At 32.5% G+C, this 16,349-nt stretch overlaps 1 protein-coding gene and 1 long non-coding RNA gene across 3 annotated transcripts in view; one reads left to right on the forward strand and one right to left on the reverse strand.

Moving 5' to 3' along the window:
• The window catches only part of LOC101736230 (uncharacterized), a 56,925-nt gene extending 43,185 nt beyond the window's left edge, over positions 1-13,740 (forward strand). For both annotated transcript variants that reach the window (XM_012691228.4, XM_038019315.2), the window contains exons 4-6: positions 3,019-3,183; positions 6,142-6,319; positions 9,719-13,740. In XM_012691228.4, coding sequence (XP_012546682.2) covers positions 3,019-3,183; positions 6,142-6,319; positions 9,719-9,931 — 556 coding nt within the window. In that variant the 3' untranslated portion in view covers positions 9,932-13,740. The remainder of the gene's footprint in view (positions 1-3,018; positions 3,184-6,141; positions 6,320-9,718) is intronic.
• Positions 1,600-2,996, reverse strand: LOC134199277 (uncharacterized). Its single transcript, XR_009973711.1, has 2 exons — positions 2,028-2,996; positions 1,600-1,748 (listed from the first exon to the last, which is right to left on the reverse strand). It is a non-coding gene; the product is annotated as an uncharacterized LOC134199277 (long non-coding RNA).
• Positions 13,741-16,349: the final 2,609 nt, after the last annotated feature.

A 16,349-nucleotide genomic window follows, 5' to 3' on the forward strand; every position in this document is an offset into this window, starting at 1 on the left:
CCATCCAGCAGCCGGGATTACAAGGTCATAATTCAGTGTATACGTGTAGTAAACATGAATTGGCATTAGTTGAACCGCTCTATTTATAATGTCAATGAATGATCGGCTCCCCTAAGTCAGGGCCCGCCCAATGCCCGCTGCAGCGAGGCCGCTCTGCCCCGTGTCGATGGCTCGCTGTCTTATTATTAATGTCATTAATTTAGCATACTTAATGCCCAACATCTGCAGCAGTTGCTATCAAAAACCCAGGGCTCCACTGGGCTATCTGAAATTTATGCTAATATTTCCCATTATTATTACCACACGGAGCCCATGCAAATAATTAGTGATTAATTTCCAATACTTACTCTGCAACTTAAAAACATTCCATATAAAACAGATAAATAGAAACTACAATAATTAAGTAAGACATAGAGTAATCATAATTTATGATAAGGAATAAAGCTTAGAAATTAACACGTATTTCTAGTTCACTTTAGTTAATGACCTCTATTACTCTTATAATACAACTGTAATTAATTTAATACAATGGCAATAAAAATCTAGTTATCTGATAGTTACTAGTTCTACATTAAGCTACAAATAAGATTTAATACAATGGCTAATCTTACAGCTGTTTAATTTTAGTTTGCACATAATAAAAATGTAGAAATCTAATTAATACAACTAGAAATAATAATTTAATGGAAAAGTTAAACGCTGACATACTAATGAAATTGTTTTTTTTTTTTTTTTTTGCCTTTGTAGGCATACGGGCATACGGCCCACCTGATGGTGAGTGGTTACCGTCGCCCATGGACTTCAGCAATGCCAGGGGCAGAGCCAAGCCGCTGCCTACCGCAAATAATAACTAACAAATAATATCTACAAAATAATATTAATAACAACAGTATCACTGTATCACAAAATGCAAACTTCGGAGTGAATCGCAAGCTACATTATTTGCAACCTTGAGTCCTTGTCAATTACACTGATGATGTTAGTCATTCTACTCGCCTCAATAACACAATAAAGGGTATGATATCACATTTCTACTTGAAGTATGTTATACTAGTATGAAAATAGGAAAATATTTTTTTTTTTTCCAATATGTGTTTTTTTTAAATATCATAGTATTATAAGTAAGTACAGTATCCTTATACTTTTTCATATTCCATATAGACTTCATATGACACAATAAAATATATATACTGTCGAATGTAATCAACAATAATTTATTTTTTACTAATGAAATTATGCCTTTTTACTGATGGTAGGATGTATTGCTCATTACATAGATATTATAATCATACCATAGAGTAGGATACTGTATCGCAGAAATAGACAAGATGCTTTATGATGCTACTACCATTCAATAAAATTGAAACTTGTATAGCATATGTCAAGGTCTGCTGATAGGCATAACAAATTCCTATCAGCTTTGGCAGCTACTTTGAAAAGCACCCTACATTTGAATTAATGTTTCTCAAGCATCATGTAACATACTTTGCAAATAACAAGTAACATTCAAAAAACATGAACAAATTATCCAAATGCTCTAGAGTGAACATAAGTGCTGTGTGGGTGGGACGCAGTCATCTACTAATAAAACAGTTGTCATTGAATCATCTTCAATGTTAATGTGGTGGGCCGTGAATGCCCATCTATGCTAATAAGAGGTCCAGGATTGGATTTCATTTGGGTTTTTATCATATTATGCTTTGTGCTGCAGCGCTGTATATTTTTGCAAAGCGAACTTCATGTTTGAGCTAAAACAGAATAAAACAAAGTTATATTTTGTCATGAAAATTTTTCCAACACCGATTGTTTCATTAGTAAACTTCTAATTAAATTTCTTCTGAAGTAATCATATTGGCTGAAATAATCAGAATTTGATAGATCTATTTCAAGAAATCTTGTTTACTATTAAAGCAGTTTTAGATCGAGACAGTTAAAAGTAATATTGTATTTTCAACACATTTAAAACTATGTTTGCATTTAAAAATGATAAGAACTTGGAGGACTTATGGTTTTATCTTTAATGTTACCTATTATGATTTGCACGCATGCTGTTATGCTCCCTTATTTCACATTTCGTTGATAACTTAGATAATGCTTGTTTTATCAGTTACATAACGTCCTGTATACTTCAGATATGTATGTTTCCTGCTAAATTTTTCATTTGCAAATCTGTTTTAATTTGTGTCGCCTTTCTTTTTCATTTATTGGTGCTATGTTTTACTTTAATTTTATTATTATTGTCTAAGCGTAGGACGACTTGTGGCGAGCGCCTATTAAATTCGAAAAATAATATCGCAATCGGGTGATGTCGTAAGTGCATCATATTAAGCAATTCGCACTGTATTTCTTTTTTTTTTGTTTATATAAAGCCACGAAAATAAAGAATTAAAAAAATCGGAGATTACGTGAAGAACATGATTTTATGCCATTAATTTTTTTAGCGCACTTTTGATTCTTTCAAAGTATGCTGTCGCACGTAAATGAAATCGTATTTAAATTTCTTCAACACGTCAGAATATTTTAAGTCTTGAAACGCATTCCTTGAATTTATGTAAATCGAAAATCTTATTATGTATACATGAAGGTTTATTCAATCTTCTGTTGTCATCATAGTATCCTTGTAAACAGTGTTTGCATAATATGTACTTATCATAATATACAAATACATATCACGCATAAAGGTTGTACTTTTATTGAGCGGATTGCGTTTTAAGCGTTTAAGTATTTATTGTATGACAGACGAGGGATGGTCTACGTAATAATATACTATTGTTCACATAATGGTTTTTTGTTGACGACTCATGATCACTGTACGATCAGTAAGTACGATTATAACTTTGGTGCACGTTCAGGTATCAGGTTTCTTTTATGGTTATGCATGTCCTAAATAATTTTTGAGAAGGAATTTTATATCAACTTTCATTGCAGCTGCGAAGGCACTTGTATAGTTCGAAGAAACTAACGCGCTAAATATTTTTTTTGAGTATACACGTCTCAGGTTAATTTTTTTTGTTTCAGTTCGGAGCGTTCGAAAGTACGTGTGTCGTTCTACCAGGGGGCACGACCGCAGTGTCTGTCTCCGCCTCCTACAGCGGAGCAGGACTCTTACATTTTATACCCCCCCCTGCTGTCCACAGTCAGCGACGATATGGCGGATAACGCTGTGTACAACAGACAGATTAGGTAAGCGGCAACCCAATTCAGCCTATTTCAGGAAGCGATTGTGTCTATGGCGGCGTGTTCTAGTCCGTGTAATGATGCCGCGATGGAAAAATAATAATTTTCAATTGTTTCAAAAAAGTACAGAACATTAGGAATTAATAGGCGATATAAGAGCAATAAAATTTTTTTTTTTAAGTCAATTATCTGCAAAGGAAAAACCAAAAAGTATCTTTTTTGTATTACCTATTCAAAATTGGCTAAGTAACTTATCAAATTTACTCAAAAGCACATAAACAAAAATAACTTAAATATGATTAAGAAAAACAAAGATCTAGTCCATAATTAAAACAGAAAGCATTGTAAGCCTCAAGCAGTATCTTCTATCTAAACAATGTTTGTTTCGGAAGCTAAGCTGTTTTACTGTGAAATGCTCATGAAATTTGCGAGTAAGAAAATCATTCTTTGAAATCGCGCGATCTTTTCTCTAATGGAATTTATTTTGTTACCTACCGTTATTGAATTTGAATGTTTCTTAAATTCAATAAAAAAAAAAAAGGAAGATCATATTTTCATAGACATAGTACGTCACCGAGACGAGACGGACTGCATCGTGCGATTGAATGATGAATTCAAATCTATAGTTAAATATTCGTTATCAAATGTACGCGCATACAATATTATTGTGACAATTCATAATACTAGTGTCAGTAACTACATAGATAAATATAAATAAGAACCGTAGTATGTAAATAGAATTAACGTAAAAATATTAAAAGTAAAATCCCTTCGTCTTTTGTGAGCGAAGTATTATCTAATTAAAAGGTTTTTTTTTATGACGATATAAATATTAACTATTAAAGGGGCGATCATTGATTCGAATTCAACAATTCAAGGGCACCTACTATTTTAGGTGACTGTAAATAAAAATAAGGTATTTAACATGTCCTTCTAAAAGTATTAAGTAATAGTTTGAAATATGTTTTTTGTAAAAATAATTATAATTATGATTGCTAACCAGAAAATGTGGAGATGTGCGTAATATGTCGAATGATGCATTGCGGGAGTGTGCTCTGTTCTCGTTCTATTTTCAGAACGTTAACTCCCTATCAGCGATTATCTGATACGTATAAGAGTGTCGAATTTACGTAAAAAAGAGTTTTATCAAACTTTTTTTTTTATCCCTAAAAAATATGTTGTTTCCACGGAGTTGTCTGTGTTTGTATAAAGCAGATTAGTATTCTTATCTTAAGAAATTTAGACTAATGTGTCAACAGTGGACAGGGCGATTTACGCTGTGGCGTTTATCAATTATCATGGGTCTCACTCGAAATTATATAGAAAAGGATAAACAGCGATAACCATCGGTTCTTGTTACAAAGTAATTCCATTAAGCCTCATTCTAAACTATTACTGAAGTCCTACACGATATCAAGAAAGTTTAGTATTTTTGAATGTACGAGTATGTAAATGAATATGGCTGGAACGTTTACGTGATGGCTTTTTTTTTTTGAATTACGTACACCATCTACGTGTTATGGTCGAAAATCTTTGAAAAATAAAAGCGTAACGATGTGTACATAAACGTAATAGATTCTAGTACTTTTATGTACACAATACAGTGATGTCATCTAGTGTATTATAACGTTTAGGCGTTAACGTGGGTATTATTGTGTTTAGAAAAATACTTCTGCGCTTACGTAATATTGAGACCCTCTGACAAGTGTAAAAGGTGATGCGTTGTGACTATTCACGTTCACATTTCGAAGAGGATATTCGTATTCACTATAATTTGAATAAACACCAATGACCATTGTGCAGCGAAAAAGCTAGTGTAGCGTTTTTTTAAATATTATTTAACTCTTCCATTCTTAACAAGGACTCTGAACAATCTCTGTAAAACACGTTACTTATAGATCTGTAGTAATGTTTGATAATGTTATGTTATACATGTGTTTGGAGTATAATCCTAATGGTTCATAAGGGGAACTAAGATAATTTAGTATTCCGGTAATTAATTACATTTCAAATTTACGTAATAAAAGAAATAAGGCGCCTATAAATCTATACTACAAACATCGTGGTGTATGAATAGAGTTTCTTTAAGACTTCAAAATCGGTTTGCTCCTGTAATTTTCACAAGATGATCCTATTAGATAAATATTATTAAACGTATTTAAATTTTAAAATTTTATTCAAATTCAAATTTCGATCACAATTTTCAGTTTTATTTCAAATTTGAATAATCTTTGTGGCCTTGAGTGTCATCCATCATTTGACATATTCATACAATGCATCATGTATGATGTCCAATCAGAGTCGTCTGCAAATTCAATTGAATCGTTGATCGTATTGTGACGCGATATAATGTTGTCGTTGATGTTTTGATGTGTTTCAATTTAGACGAACGGAATTGTTTATATTCAGCTATTGAATAACAATTGAGCATTGATAAGTGTGTACTGACGCGTATATACATGTTTGGTTTCTTATAGGAAACGAGATAAAAATACAATATTAAAGTAAAAATATGTACATATATGATCATTTTGGATCCCATATATGCCAATATAGTATTTGTTTGCAAGTCTTCTTTTCTGCAACTTTTTTCAATTGGAATTCAACTAAAAAATGAAAAAAAAATAGTTTAAATAATACAAACAAAATACGCTTTTAAAGAAAATCCAACAAAAAAATAAAAAAGCGTGGGGTGCATGGTATCAGTAGTTATAAATATTTTATGAACAGATATGAGTAGAAGGGTTATTTTGATAATATCCTGAAAATCACCCCACGTTTTTTACAATAAAATCATTTTTTCTTACACTATTTTTAATTAAAATTTATTAAAATTTATTTATTATTCTTTAGTTGGATTTTCTATAAAAGCGTATTTTGTTAGTTTTTTTAAACTATTTTTATTTTATTGGCCGTGATAATAAATGTATCGCCATTATAACATAATAAAATTATTGTTTCAAGTACGGAGAGCGGATGGGATAATCCGTTCCGTCCGGATGGCGACTTGAGCCGTGAAGCGGACGAGATAGTCTCGCTCATCAAGGGCGGCAAGCCCATCACTCCAACTCCACCGGTCGCGGCTCCACAGTTGCCGACTGACGAACACAAGGAGGAAAAGGCTGAAGCGAATAATGTTAACGTAAGCGGTTGTAAAATATCGTATACCCTATGTAGGTTGGGGGGTATCGGGACCATTTCCAAATCCAACACAAATTTTCAATTGTTTTTCTTAGGGTGATACCAATAATTTTGAGATTAAAATGGTTCCGGATGCATAAATTTTTATATACAATGCGTTATTATACTCGTACATAGTTCAGTACAAAATATATACAAAAACTGAAAAAACACTAGCTTGACCCGATTCACCTTGGCTTTGAGGTGAATCAGGTTACGTATGGGGACAATAGAGTTTTTCAAAAGGGCTGGCACTATTTAGTTGTTAGGTACCTGGCTTTAGGTAATTAACTTTTTAATATCTTTAATGAGTTACAAAACTTTGATGACTAAAATAAAATATAGTTATTAACTATTTAATGTTCTTAAACTCTAAATAAAAGTCATTTTCAGTTCAGCAAAGTTAAATCTAATAACTCAACAAAAGTATTGTGATATCCTAGATTTGTTCCTATTCTAACTCTAGTCTCTATTCCCCCTGATCTATTGTACTGAAGAATTACATCAACTACGTTTATTGATGTCGTGTATGTGTTTGTAAAACGACCAGGGGTGATTGATTTATATAACCCTTTTGAATGTTGACGTCATTGTACAAAAATATACGTCTAATATAGAATGAACATAACTCTGAAAATATTTATTTTTTATTGCTTAGATGGGTGGACGAGCTCACAGCCCACCTGGTGTTAAGTGGTTACTGGAGCCCATAGACATCTACAACGTAGACGAGCCACCCACCTTGAGATACAAGTTCTAAAGTCTCAGTACAGTTACAACGGCAATAATAATATATTGTCTTCATTCATCAACTTCATTTATGATTAGGTTGTTCATAAGAATGTCGGCTAATACGTAGATTCTTCAATGTATATGAGTCCAACGAACTGAATCTTACTGAAACTATTTTACACAAATTTGTTAGTCGATGTGTATATACAACTACTATAATATTAGTTACATTTTGGCTACGTATTTTACGGGTTGAACGTAGATTTGGCCCTCTTTAACATTATTGTACTAGCTTGAACTATATTTATATATATCTATATAACGGAATGTTTGAACGTAATTTTCAAAAACTTCAAGACGTCCGATTTACTTGGTAATTTGTTCACGTATAAAGGACCGATGACAATACAACAATCTTATCACTTTGACCTAATATCCAGGATAGATAAGATATATAGGATCCCAAGGAAAAAAATGTTATTTAAAGTTTTTAGTTGACCTTGATATTTAAGATTCAAAAATTATAAATGGGACTATAATGTGATTAATAAATTTATTAAATTTTCTCGTATACAAATCTGAACCTGAGCTACTAGTGCCTTGAAAGTCGCATTACGGATACAATTTCAGCAACATCTGTCCGTCTTACTTCCTGCCCCCGCCCGCGCGCCCTTTCCGTTCACTCGCCCCCGGACCGCGTCATAATATCACGCACTGGGTTTTTTGTCGTTTATAATCGTAACTATTCAAATAATCTATATATTAATACGTGAAGCAAAAACTTTAGACCCCTTTTTACGGAGGAGTGTGAAATTTCCCACAATTACAGAGAATATAGAGAAGGAGTGCAATGTTAATATTTTCTTAAATTATGCATAAAATATACATTAAACCAATATAAAAAGCATTACACATTCTACCGTGCATTTGACACACACACGCATGCATTACATACTATTTGTTTATTGTCAAACTCTTCTTATTGCTTATAGTCTGTGGTCGAATTGAGAATAAATGAAATATTGTTTGTCTTCATTAATATTTGTCTAAAGTGTAGTCTTAGTGAAATATGTGACTATAGAAGTATAATCTTTGACAATAGAATCATAATAGTTTACAAACTGATAATTTCAATTAATTATAGTCGAATTTCGATTACCGAGTGACCACTTTTTATTTGGGGAATTTTATTTGTCCACATGATCTAGTGCAAAAGACAAAGTTTATCTACTTTAAATACCAGATGCGATAAAAGTATTTATTTTGATATAAGGATCAATTTCTTTGTACCAAATGTGCGTTAGAAATAAATTGTCAATTTTTATTGTATTTAGTTCACTATTTTCACAATAATGTTGCGGACTTTTTTGTAGCACCATTTAAGATAAACATTTCCATGGTATACGCGTAACTCTAAAGGGTTTTGCAGCGCACGCCAGAATAGCTGGCAGATTGCAGGTTTTTTCCTATTTACTTGACACATAACGATATATTACTGTAAATTTTCAGCAAAAACCATGCAATAGTTTTTGCATGAAAGAATAACCAACATACATCGATACATTCTTACAAACTTTCGCGTTTATATGTATATATCTTAGAAGGATTTTGTGTACACAAAAAAAAAGTGCATCTATATTTTTCTCGTAAATAGTGTTTCAAAGTTCAATTGTGGTATTCAAGAGAAAATTTAATATAGCTACAGTACAATTTTTAAATTGAAATTCGTATCAATAATTTTGAATCGAAGTAAAATAAAACATTATCCAACAACTGACATTCTGTCTAAACGATAAGCCGAACGTTACCATATTTTTGCTTTCATTCGCTTTGCACTGATAAAATATCTGAAAATAAAACTTTTCAAAGATGAAATTAACAACATTAATTTAATTGTTTTATCGGTGAACGAGTTGTACCATTGAATTAATAAAAATGTAGTTCATCATCGGAAAGAATTCACTGATCATCGGAAAGAATTCACTGGGTAAAGTCAGTACTCGAGCGAAACAATTTACACAAAAATCGATTTTATTTTTTCCATTTCGATTTTTATTTCAAATCATTTGTCTAAATAAATCTTTTCAATTATACTCATTAGGCTCAATTTTGATATAATCATCTAAGAAAAAACAGCCGCGGGTGGGTTTTAGGCTGGTCCAGTAAATCTTTCTAGTCCGATCTATTCGTGGCCTTCCTAGTCCAAATTATCACCCCTAACTCAATCGAGAAATAAAGGTCCTAAACTTTTGTATAAAATAAACTTAAAACAAACAAAAGGAATCCGTCCGAAGGCGGACACATCAAAGGAAAAACAAAATAGTTATTTTTATTTAATTCCGAGGATTTTCATATTTATTTACCTTTTAAACCTTCCCTGGACTTCCACAAACAATTGAAGATCAAAATTAGCCAACTCGGTCCAGCCGTTCTCGAGTTTACTTATCGAATCGAGTTTACAATCGTAGCGAGTCTAACGAACAGCAATTCATCTTTATATTATATATAGATGACAGCTTAACGGCAGAAATAGGTTAAATAGCTAATTTTTTTTTTTCAATTAACCAAATTCAATAACAGAACAGCCTATTATTATGTGCAATAAAAAATATTTCGAAATCGTTTCCAGGCCAGTCTCCCTGCGTCTCCACAAACGAAAGTGGCAAGTCCGGTACTACAGACCACTCCGAAAGCAATGAACGGAACAAAGAATGGCGCGGCAGTGGTGGAGGCACGCGCCGGTCCGGTGGAAGTGCAGCGCTCTCCCCCTCAGGAGCCTCAGCAGCCCGAACACGTGACCATAAGGAAGAAGCCCAAGTGTAAGTGCTGTGCGATACAGTAAGTTCACAAAACCTCACCGGTACTACCGCTACGCTTTCTGACGGTTCCCCGTCTCCCTCTCTCTCTCTCTTTCTCTCTCTCTCTCTCCCCCCTCTGTCGGTGTATACTCGGTGCTATTTCGTTTTCATTCTACGTACGTGAAAAACGTATCCGACGTTTCTACTAATTACTGTGTTCATTTTAAATTAATATATTATGACATCGCAGTCTGTTATAGGCCCATATTTTTAAAATGTTTTTTTTTCTCTTCTGAAAACGCATTAAGTTAAGCTTGTATTCGCAGCTTTTAAGCTGGCACTGTTATTGCAGTTTTCATTTTATTGTTATCGACATAAAAATGTTTTTTTTTTTTCTTTAATTATTATTTTAATTTATAATTTTAAAGTGCTAAGTTTAATAAACATTGTTTAGGGTACAAAACAAGAAAGTATTTATTTGTCTGCTAGTCTCATGGAAATTATGTTGGAATGTTATTACGTTGGAGGATTTTAAAAAAATTAAAAACATGCTATTTTTTTTTGTCATTGATAATTAAAAAATAATTTCATTCAAAAGAATCTCAGGAAAATCACAAGAGCTTATAAAGAGAGATGGTTTTAATTTGATTTATTGAAATTATGATGATTTCAAATTAATAAAATCACAAGTAAATATGATGCACAATTCAGTGCTGATTTGATATCATTCGACAGGTTTTCAAACGTAAAATATCACATTTTAAAGAGATGTAACTTATTTAAAAGAGTACTGTTTTTTTTTAGAGTTAAATCTGTGTTGATTAATATTAAAGTGCATTGTTAGGAGCTGTCGCATTCGATTGCTTTAGTTTGTAACAGAGTCAACAACAAACATAGATTATAATATGTTTTAATTTTTAACTATATTTACCATAAACATAGACTTTTATAATTGTTTAGTCTGTAACAGCTATTTTTTTTTTTCTATGAATTAAATCAGTACCTATATATTTTGGTTGTCATAAGATTTCCGAATTTGAATGGTGGAGTCGAGTACTCTCTGAGTTAGACATTTCGGACATCGGGTCGTCTGCGACTGCTCTGAATGTATATTTTTATACATTTATTTATATTATATAATAAAATAAAATAAAAATAGAAGTATTATAGAACGTACAGTGTGTTTAAACATGATATCGAAAGACAACAGTGAAAATATTAGTGCAAATTTTAATTGAATACTATTGTTTTTTCATGCTAATTTTGAATGCTGTCTATTAAGAGAACCGTTATGCAGCTGATTATCGTCATAGTTTTAGAATTCTGTTTTTAATGTAATAGTTTAAGGTAAAAACTAATTATTATTATTATTATTATACTAATAAAATACAAAGTTGTAATCGCATTCAAGAATAGCTATGAATAGAAAATATAAACAATATAAATAAAATATTCGTTTAATATGTATCGTGAGTAAATTATAAATGATGTTAGTGTCAAAACTTAGTTTCCTATACGTGCTTTCGTCCAGTAGTTCAACAAAAAAATATAAATTTCAATTGCATCCTCCATTACTGTTCGAATCGGTTCGCAGCTGAGCCTACAAAAGTATTTTCCGATAGGGACAAAATAAGACTGTATTTATTGCTTACTATACATACCGGGTTGCTATAAGTGAATGGCTAGCAAAGCGATAATGTTATATTTAGTACATTAATTACGTTGTAATAATTATTGATGGGACGTTTTTTTTTTGTTTTCGCCAACGGCTTCGGAGATCACGACGTAACTTAAATAAAAAAATAAAAAAAAAACTAAATTAAAAAGGTAAAATATAGTTGGAATAAAATATTAATTTTTCGTAAAAATGTCGACTAATTGAATACGTTTACGGTTTTAGTGTCGTTAGTTTGTCGTGTTTTTTTTTTTTCTTTTTTCCGATTACAATTTTCATAAGTGAAAGTATTTACATTTAGTAACTACATATAAGTATTTTGACAGTTTCAATTTCAACTAATAATAAAATGTCGGAAACGGTGTTATGAAAACTTATATGAAATTAAACCGTAAAAATGTATTCGATCTAGTTTGTCTATTCGATATGTGAACAGAAATCAAGATAGTATAATTGAGTCGACTATTATCAAAGCCGGCAATGTGACTTTTGGACAATTATTGGTAAATCAGAAAAACGAATTATTGACTTTGTATTCCATTGGCAGTCATAAAACTCTTCTGAACGACATCTTAGATAAATAACAGGTTAAGTATTAACCTTTATTTAATGCAGGTTTTTTAATCGTATTCTTCGAAGGAGACGATTATATTCAAATCAATCTGTATCGCCATATCAATAACATTTTTTTGTCCAAATATACAGATTGGCCACCTTTGATAATAGACGACTCAATTGACAAGTATTACATTTTTAAAGAATGAAAAACGGATTGTGGGTATATTGTGATTGTCGGTAAACGTAACGAAAACATTCACAACATGTTGTTTACCAACTGGTGTAGCTTTCTAAGGTAGCTAGGTTTAATTTGTGCTCTTAGTTAGGTTTTATTTTGTTAACGAAGTGAATATATTATCGTTCATTTTATTAAAAATATTATATTTATTTCTTTTAATTCGTTTTCATCAGCTGATTATGATTGAAAAGTGAATTTTGTAACGACCGAGTCATAGTTGTGGTTGCTGTATAGACAGGAATGTTTTAAGTACACAGTCAAATGGGCCTAGAGAATAAATAATACTTGCTTCACTTCATTCGGATCACAGCCTTCACTTCATTCGGATCACAGCATTAATATCGACGCTTGAAAGGCAAATGTGACTAAGTGACAATGCGTGAACTTTATAGTAGACTAATTTAAAGTTGAAATACCTGAAAATAAAATTTATTTTAACGAATCTAGCTGTAGTAGAATCTAGCTAGTAGCTGTAGGATTTAAATGATTTTAAAAGACCTAGAAATATATTTTTTTTGCGCATCGAATATGGTTATTGCCTATCATTTATGTACCAAGCAGTTATTGTCGCTTAGTCACGTTTGACTTTCAAGCGTCGAATTATTCTATAGGAACTGTGCGAATCTGAAAACAGTTGCGTTTCGTAATTACAAAGGCATTGTGAAAAGCCATTTTCGGATAGCGATTTCCGATACTTCAGCCTTTAAATGTACCTAATGTCATTCACATTTTGAGTTATTAGAAGTGTATTAGCGAAAAATAAAACTGGTATGGTAAAAAAAAAAAAACTCGATTACAGTATTCAATCAGTACAAGTGAAGTTTGCTTTCGATGGCTCTTCGAACTCCTGACACGTCCCGCTTGCGACTATTGTGTTGTACCGTGAATACTATTCTCACTGCATGTATTAAATGTATGTAGTCAATGTTAAATAAAAAAACTTGTATCACATATTAGAACTATCCATTTTCGAAAGAAAGCATGCCCCTTAATAAAGTTTTTTTATTTTCAAGTAAAAATACTGGTATTAAGGTGCAATATTTCGTTTCGATTCGTAGTGTTCAAATTTGTGTGTTAAATTTTGAATTCGATATAATAAAATAAAAATAGATAAAAAAAAGATGTGTCCCCTTATTTACTATTTAATATTACTATTATTGAAAGATTAATAAAAATTCTTATTTGTAATTTTATTACGTCATTGTATATTATATACGTTCTTATTTTCAAATTCTGTATTTATAAATACCTACCTGGCTATTTGTGTAAACACAACTAAATGACATTATATTTGTATAAAAAAATTACTTTCTACTATTATCAATGATTATGTACAAATCAATAATTACGTTGTAATTATTTATATTAAATCTTTAAAGGCGTGTTTGCGTTGTGATTTTGAAACCCTGTTTCCATATTTTACCATAAATATGAATCTACGGTAATGAATTTTTTTAGATCAGATTCAGCTGGCATGTAAGCAAGCGCATTAAACGCGCATTATAGATAAAGGATAGTTGTCATTAACTATATATGGTATCTAACTATGCTATCAATGGGCTGTCCAAATATGAGCACTCTTGGAAACTGTGACGTAATGACATGGCACTTGACTCCAGAATAACTTTAGTGTTTGTCTCGAACCTGCAAGTGAATGTCACTGGCATTTGATCAAAAGCGTGAATCAGTTTTTTTATAGTCATACAGAAGTTCACGAAAGAAGAGAAACATTAATTTCTTTGATATTTAAATATTTTATGGAATGCAAGATTTTTTTAATATTGCCTGCTTGAATCTCATTGAATTTACAGATGATATCAACACTAGTATTATGATGCTAATAATAATGGAGAAAAAATTGGAAGCAAGAGGAGATCACACTCTAATAAATATAAGGCATCCCACAGGAGAATGTCGACTGCAGGCTATTTCAAACTAAAGCCTTGTTCGGACTAGGCGAGTAGTTTAGTCGAGTACCGAGTAATTTAGTAGCTAAATGTATCTGAACACCAAAAATTTTGTCGAGTAGGTTAGTAAATAATTTAGTCAAGTCAATCCATTTTGTTCTATTTTTTCGGGCGAGTAGCGCCTCCCACCACGCGTCCTTGCTCACTCACTGACTAAACAAGTCCGAACCTGTTGATTAGTCGAGTTCATTAGTGGCACTTCTCCAATAGGTATCTTTGCGCTGAATTTGATAGTGTATTTTTTAACAGAAAATTCACACAACTTTCGGACATTCGGTGAAACTTTTCTATTATGGTCCGTCGATTTTTGGGTTGGGATGGGCGTGGGGGAAGGGGAGGGGGTAAGGTTTTACCCCCCGCACCATTCCCACCTCGCGGAATCCCATGGTTATGAAGATATTCACGGTTAATGTTAGCACTATTTAGTCAAAATAGGGTTAAATTTTCAATTATGGTCCATTATTTTTGAGTCGAGGAGGGAGGGGTGTAAGGACTTACCACTGCATCATCAACAAGCCGCAGATCCCCATGGTTATGAAGATATCCATGGTTCGTTTTTTAGATTAAAACTGCATTATTTAGGCAAACTCGAAGGGAGCTTAAGTTTGAATCCGCCTTATCTCCGGCGCTACGGGAAGAGCAGCTTTTTCGCCCTTGCGTGCCGAAGCACGGTCACTCGTGCTCTGCTCCGCAGCTTCGGCGACCAGCTCCGCCTCGCACTGTTTCCTTGCTCCGTCAGAGCGGGCGAGGACTGCTCTCCCTCCGCGCCTCCGGTTTTTTATATACACTCTAGGGGTAGGGCAGACAAGACCAGATGGAAAGTGGGGTGCTCTGATTCGGTTTTAGATATTTTTCGAATATTTATGCAATTTTATTTCCAAAACACGAGCAATTTTACTATTTTATATTTAAATCTTATTTAAAAAGTTAGTTTATTACAGACAGATAAAAAGACGCTTTAAAAAATGCGTCATTTCACGTTCCGTTCCACAGTATAAACAACATTTTGTTACTTTTTGTGTAAAAAAGTCAACATAATTGCTTATTACCGAAACAATTACAATGCACATTAATTACAACTGTGAATATATTAAAATAATAAAATATATTTCGAGAAAAACCATGACATATAATTTAACAAAATACACGCTTGCCGTGAATGGAACCTGAAACGTCAACTGTGACGTCTACCTTGATGATTTTTCTAATATTTACGGAAACTTTAAAAAAATATATCTCGTAAACCATGAGTCTCCGCAACTTGAACTTTTGCAAACTTTTTATTTATGAGTACTATCTACAAAAAAAACGGTGAACTTACAAATCGACGGACCATAAAGGAAAGTTTAGCCTCCACGTCTTCTAAAATAGCCATTACGATTAGCTTAATCAGTTTATTCACTCTATTGCGTTGCAGCCTGTTCATCTTACAAAACAATATTATTATTCAATTGTGTACTCTACTGGACCGTAATGCGAACGATTTCTGTGCAGTAGCGAGTAGTTTAGCCACTAAATTACTCGGTACTCGACTAAAATACTCGCCTAGTCCGAACAAGGCTTTAGGGTTCTCAGATACAGACAACATAATTTACGGAATGTGACTTCTGTAATGATAAAATATTAAATACTTTGGCAATAAATCCTTTTTTATTTTAATCTAAAATGAGCAGACCTCAGTCGAGCAGTCAAAATGACCTTGATGTTGACAGTTTCCAGCACCCATGAAAATTACACACTATTTTTGAGCCCTCGTGGTCTCAATTTCGGTAAAAAGTGAAATTAATATGGTAGGTACTTGTCTTAAAAACATATAGTCTTAATCATGATTCAGATAACAGTTGGAAATTATCTACCACTGTTTGGAAGTGAACGATGCGATGAGATAAAACGCGATGCTATGCTACTTATAACACGCACGTCTTGCTCTGCTGGTGGCTGATGCGCAATTTGAGATTTTGCTGTTGTTTTATTTGCATCCAAGTTATATTTTATCCTATTTTTTAAACACATTGATGATTGTC

The sequence above is a fragment of the Bombyx mori genome, chromosome 1, assembly GCF_030269925.1.
Source record: "Bombyx mori chromosome 1, ASM3026992v2".
NCBI classification, from domain to species: domain Eukaryota; kingdom Metazoa; phylum Arthropoda; class Insecta; order Lepidoptera; family Bombycidae; genus Bombyx; species Bombyx mori.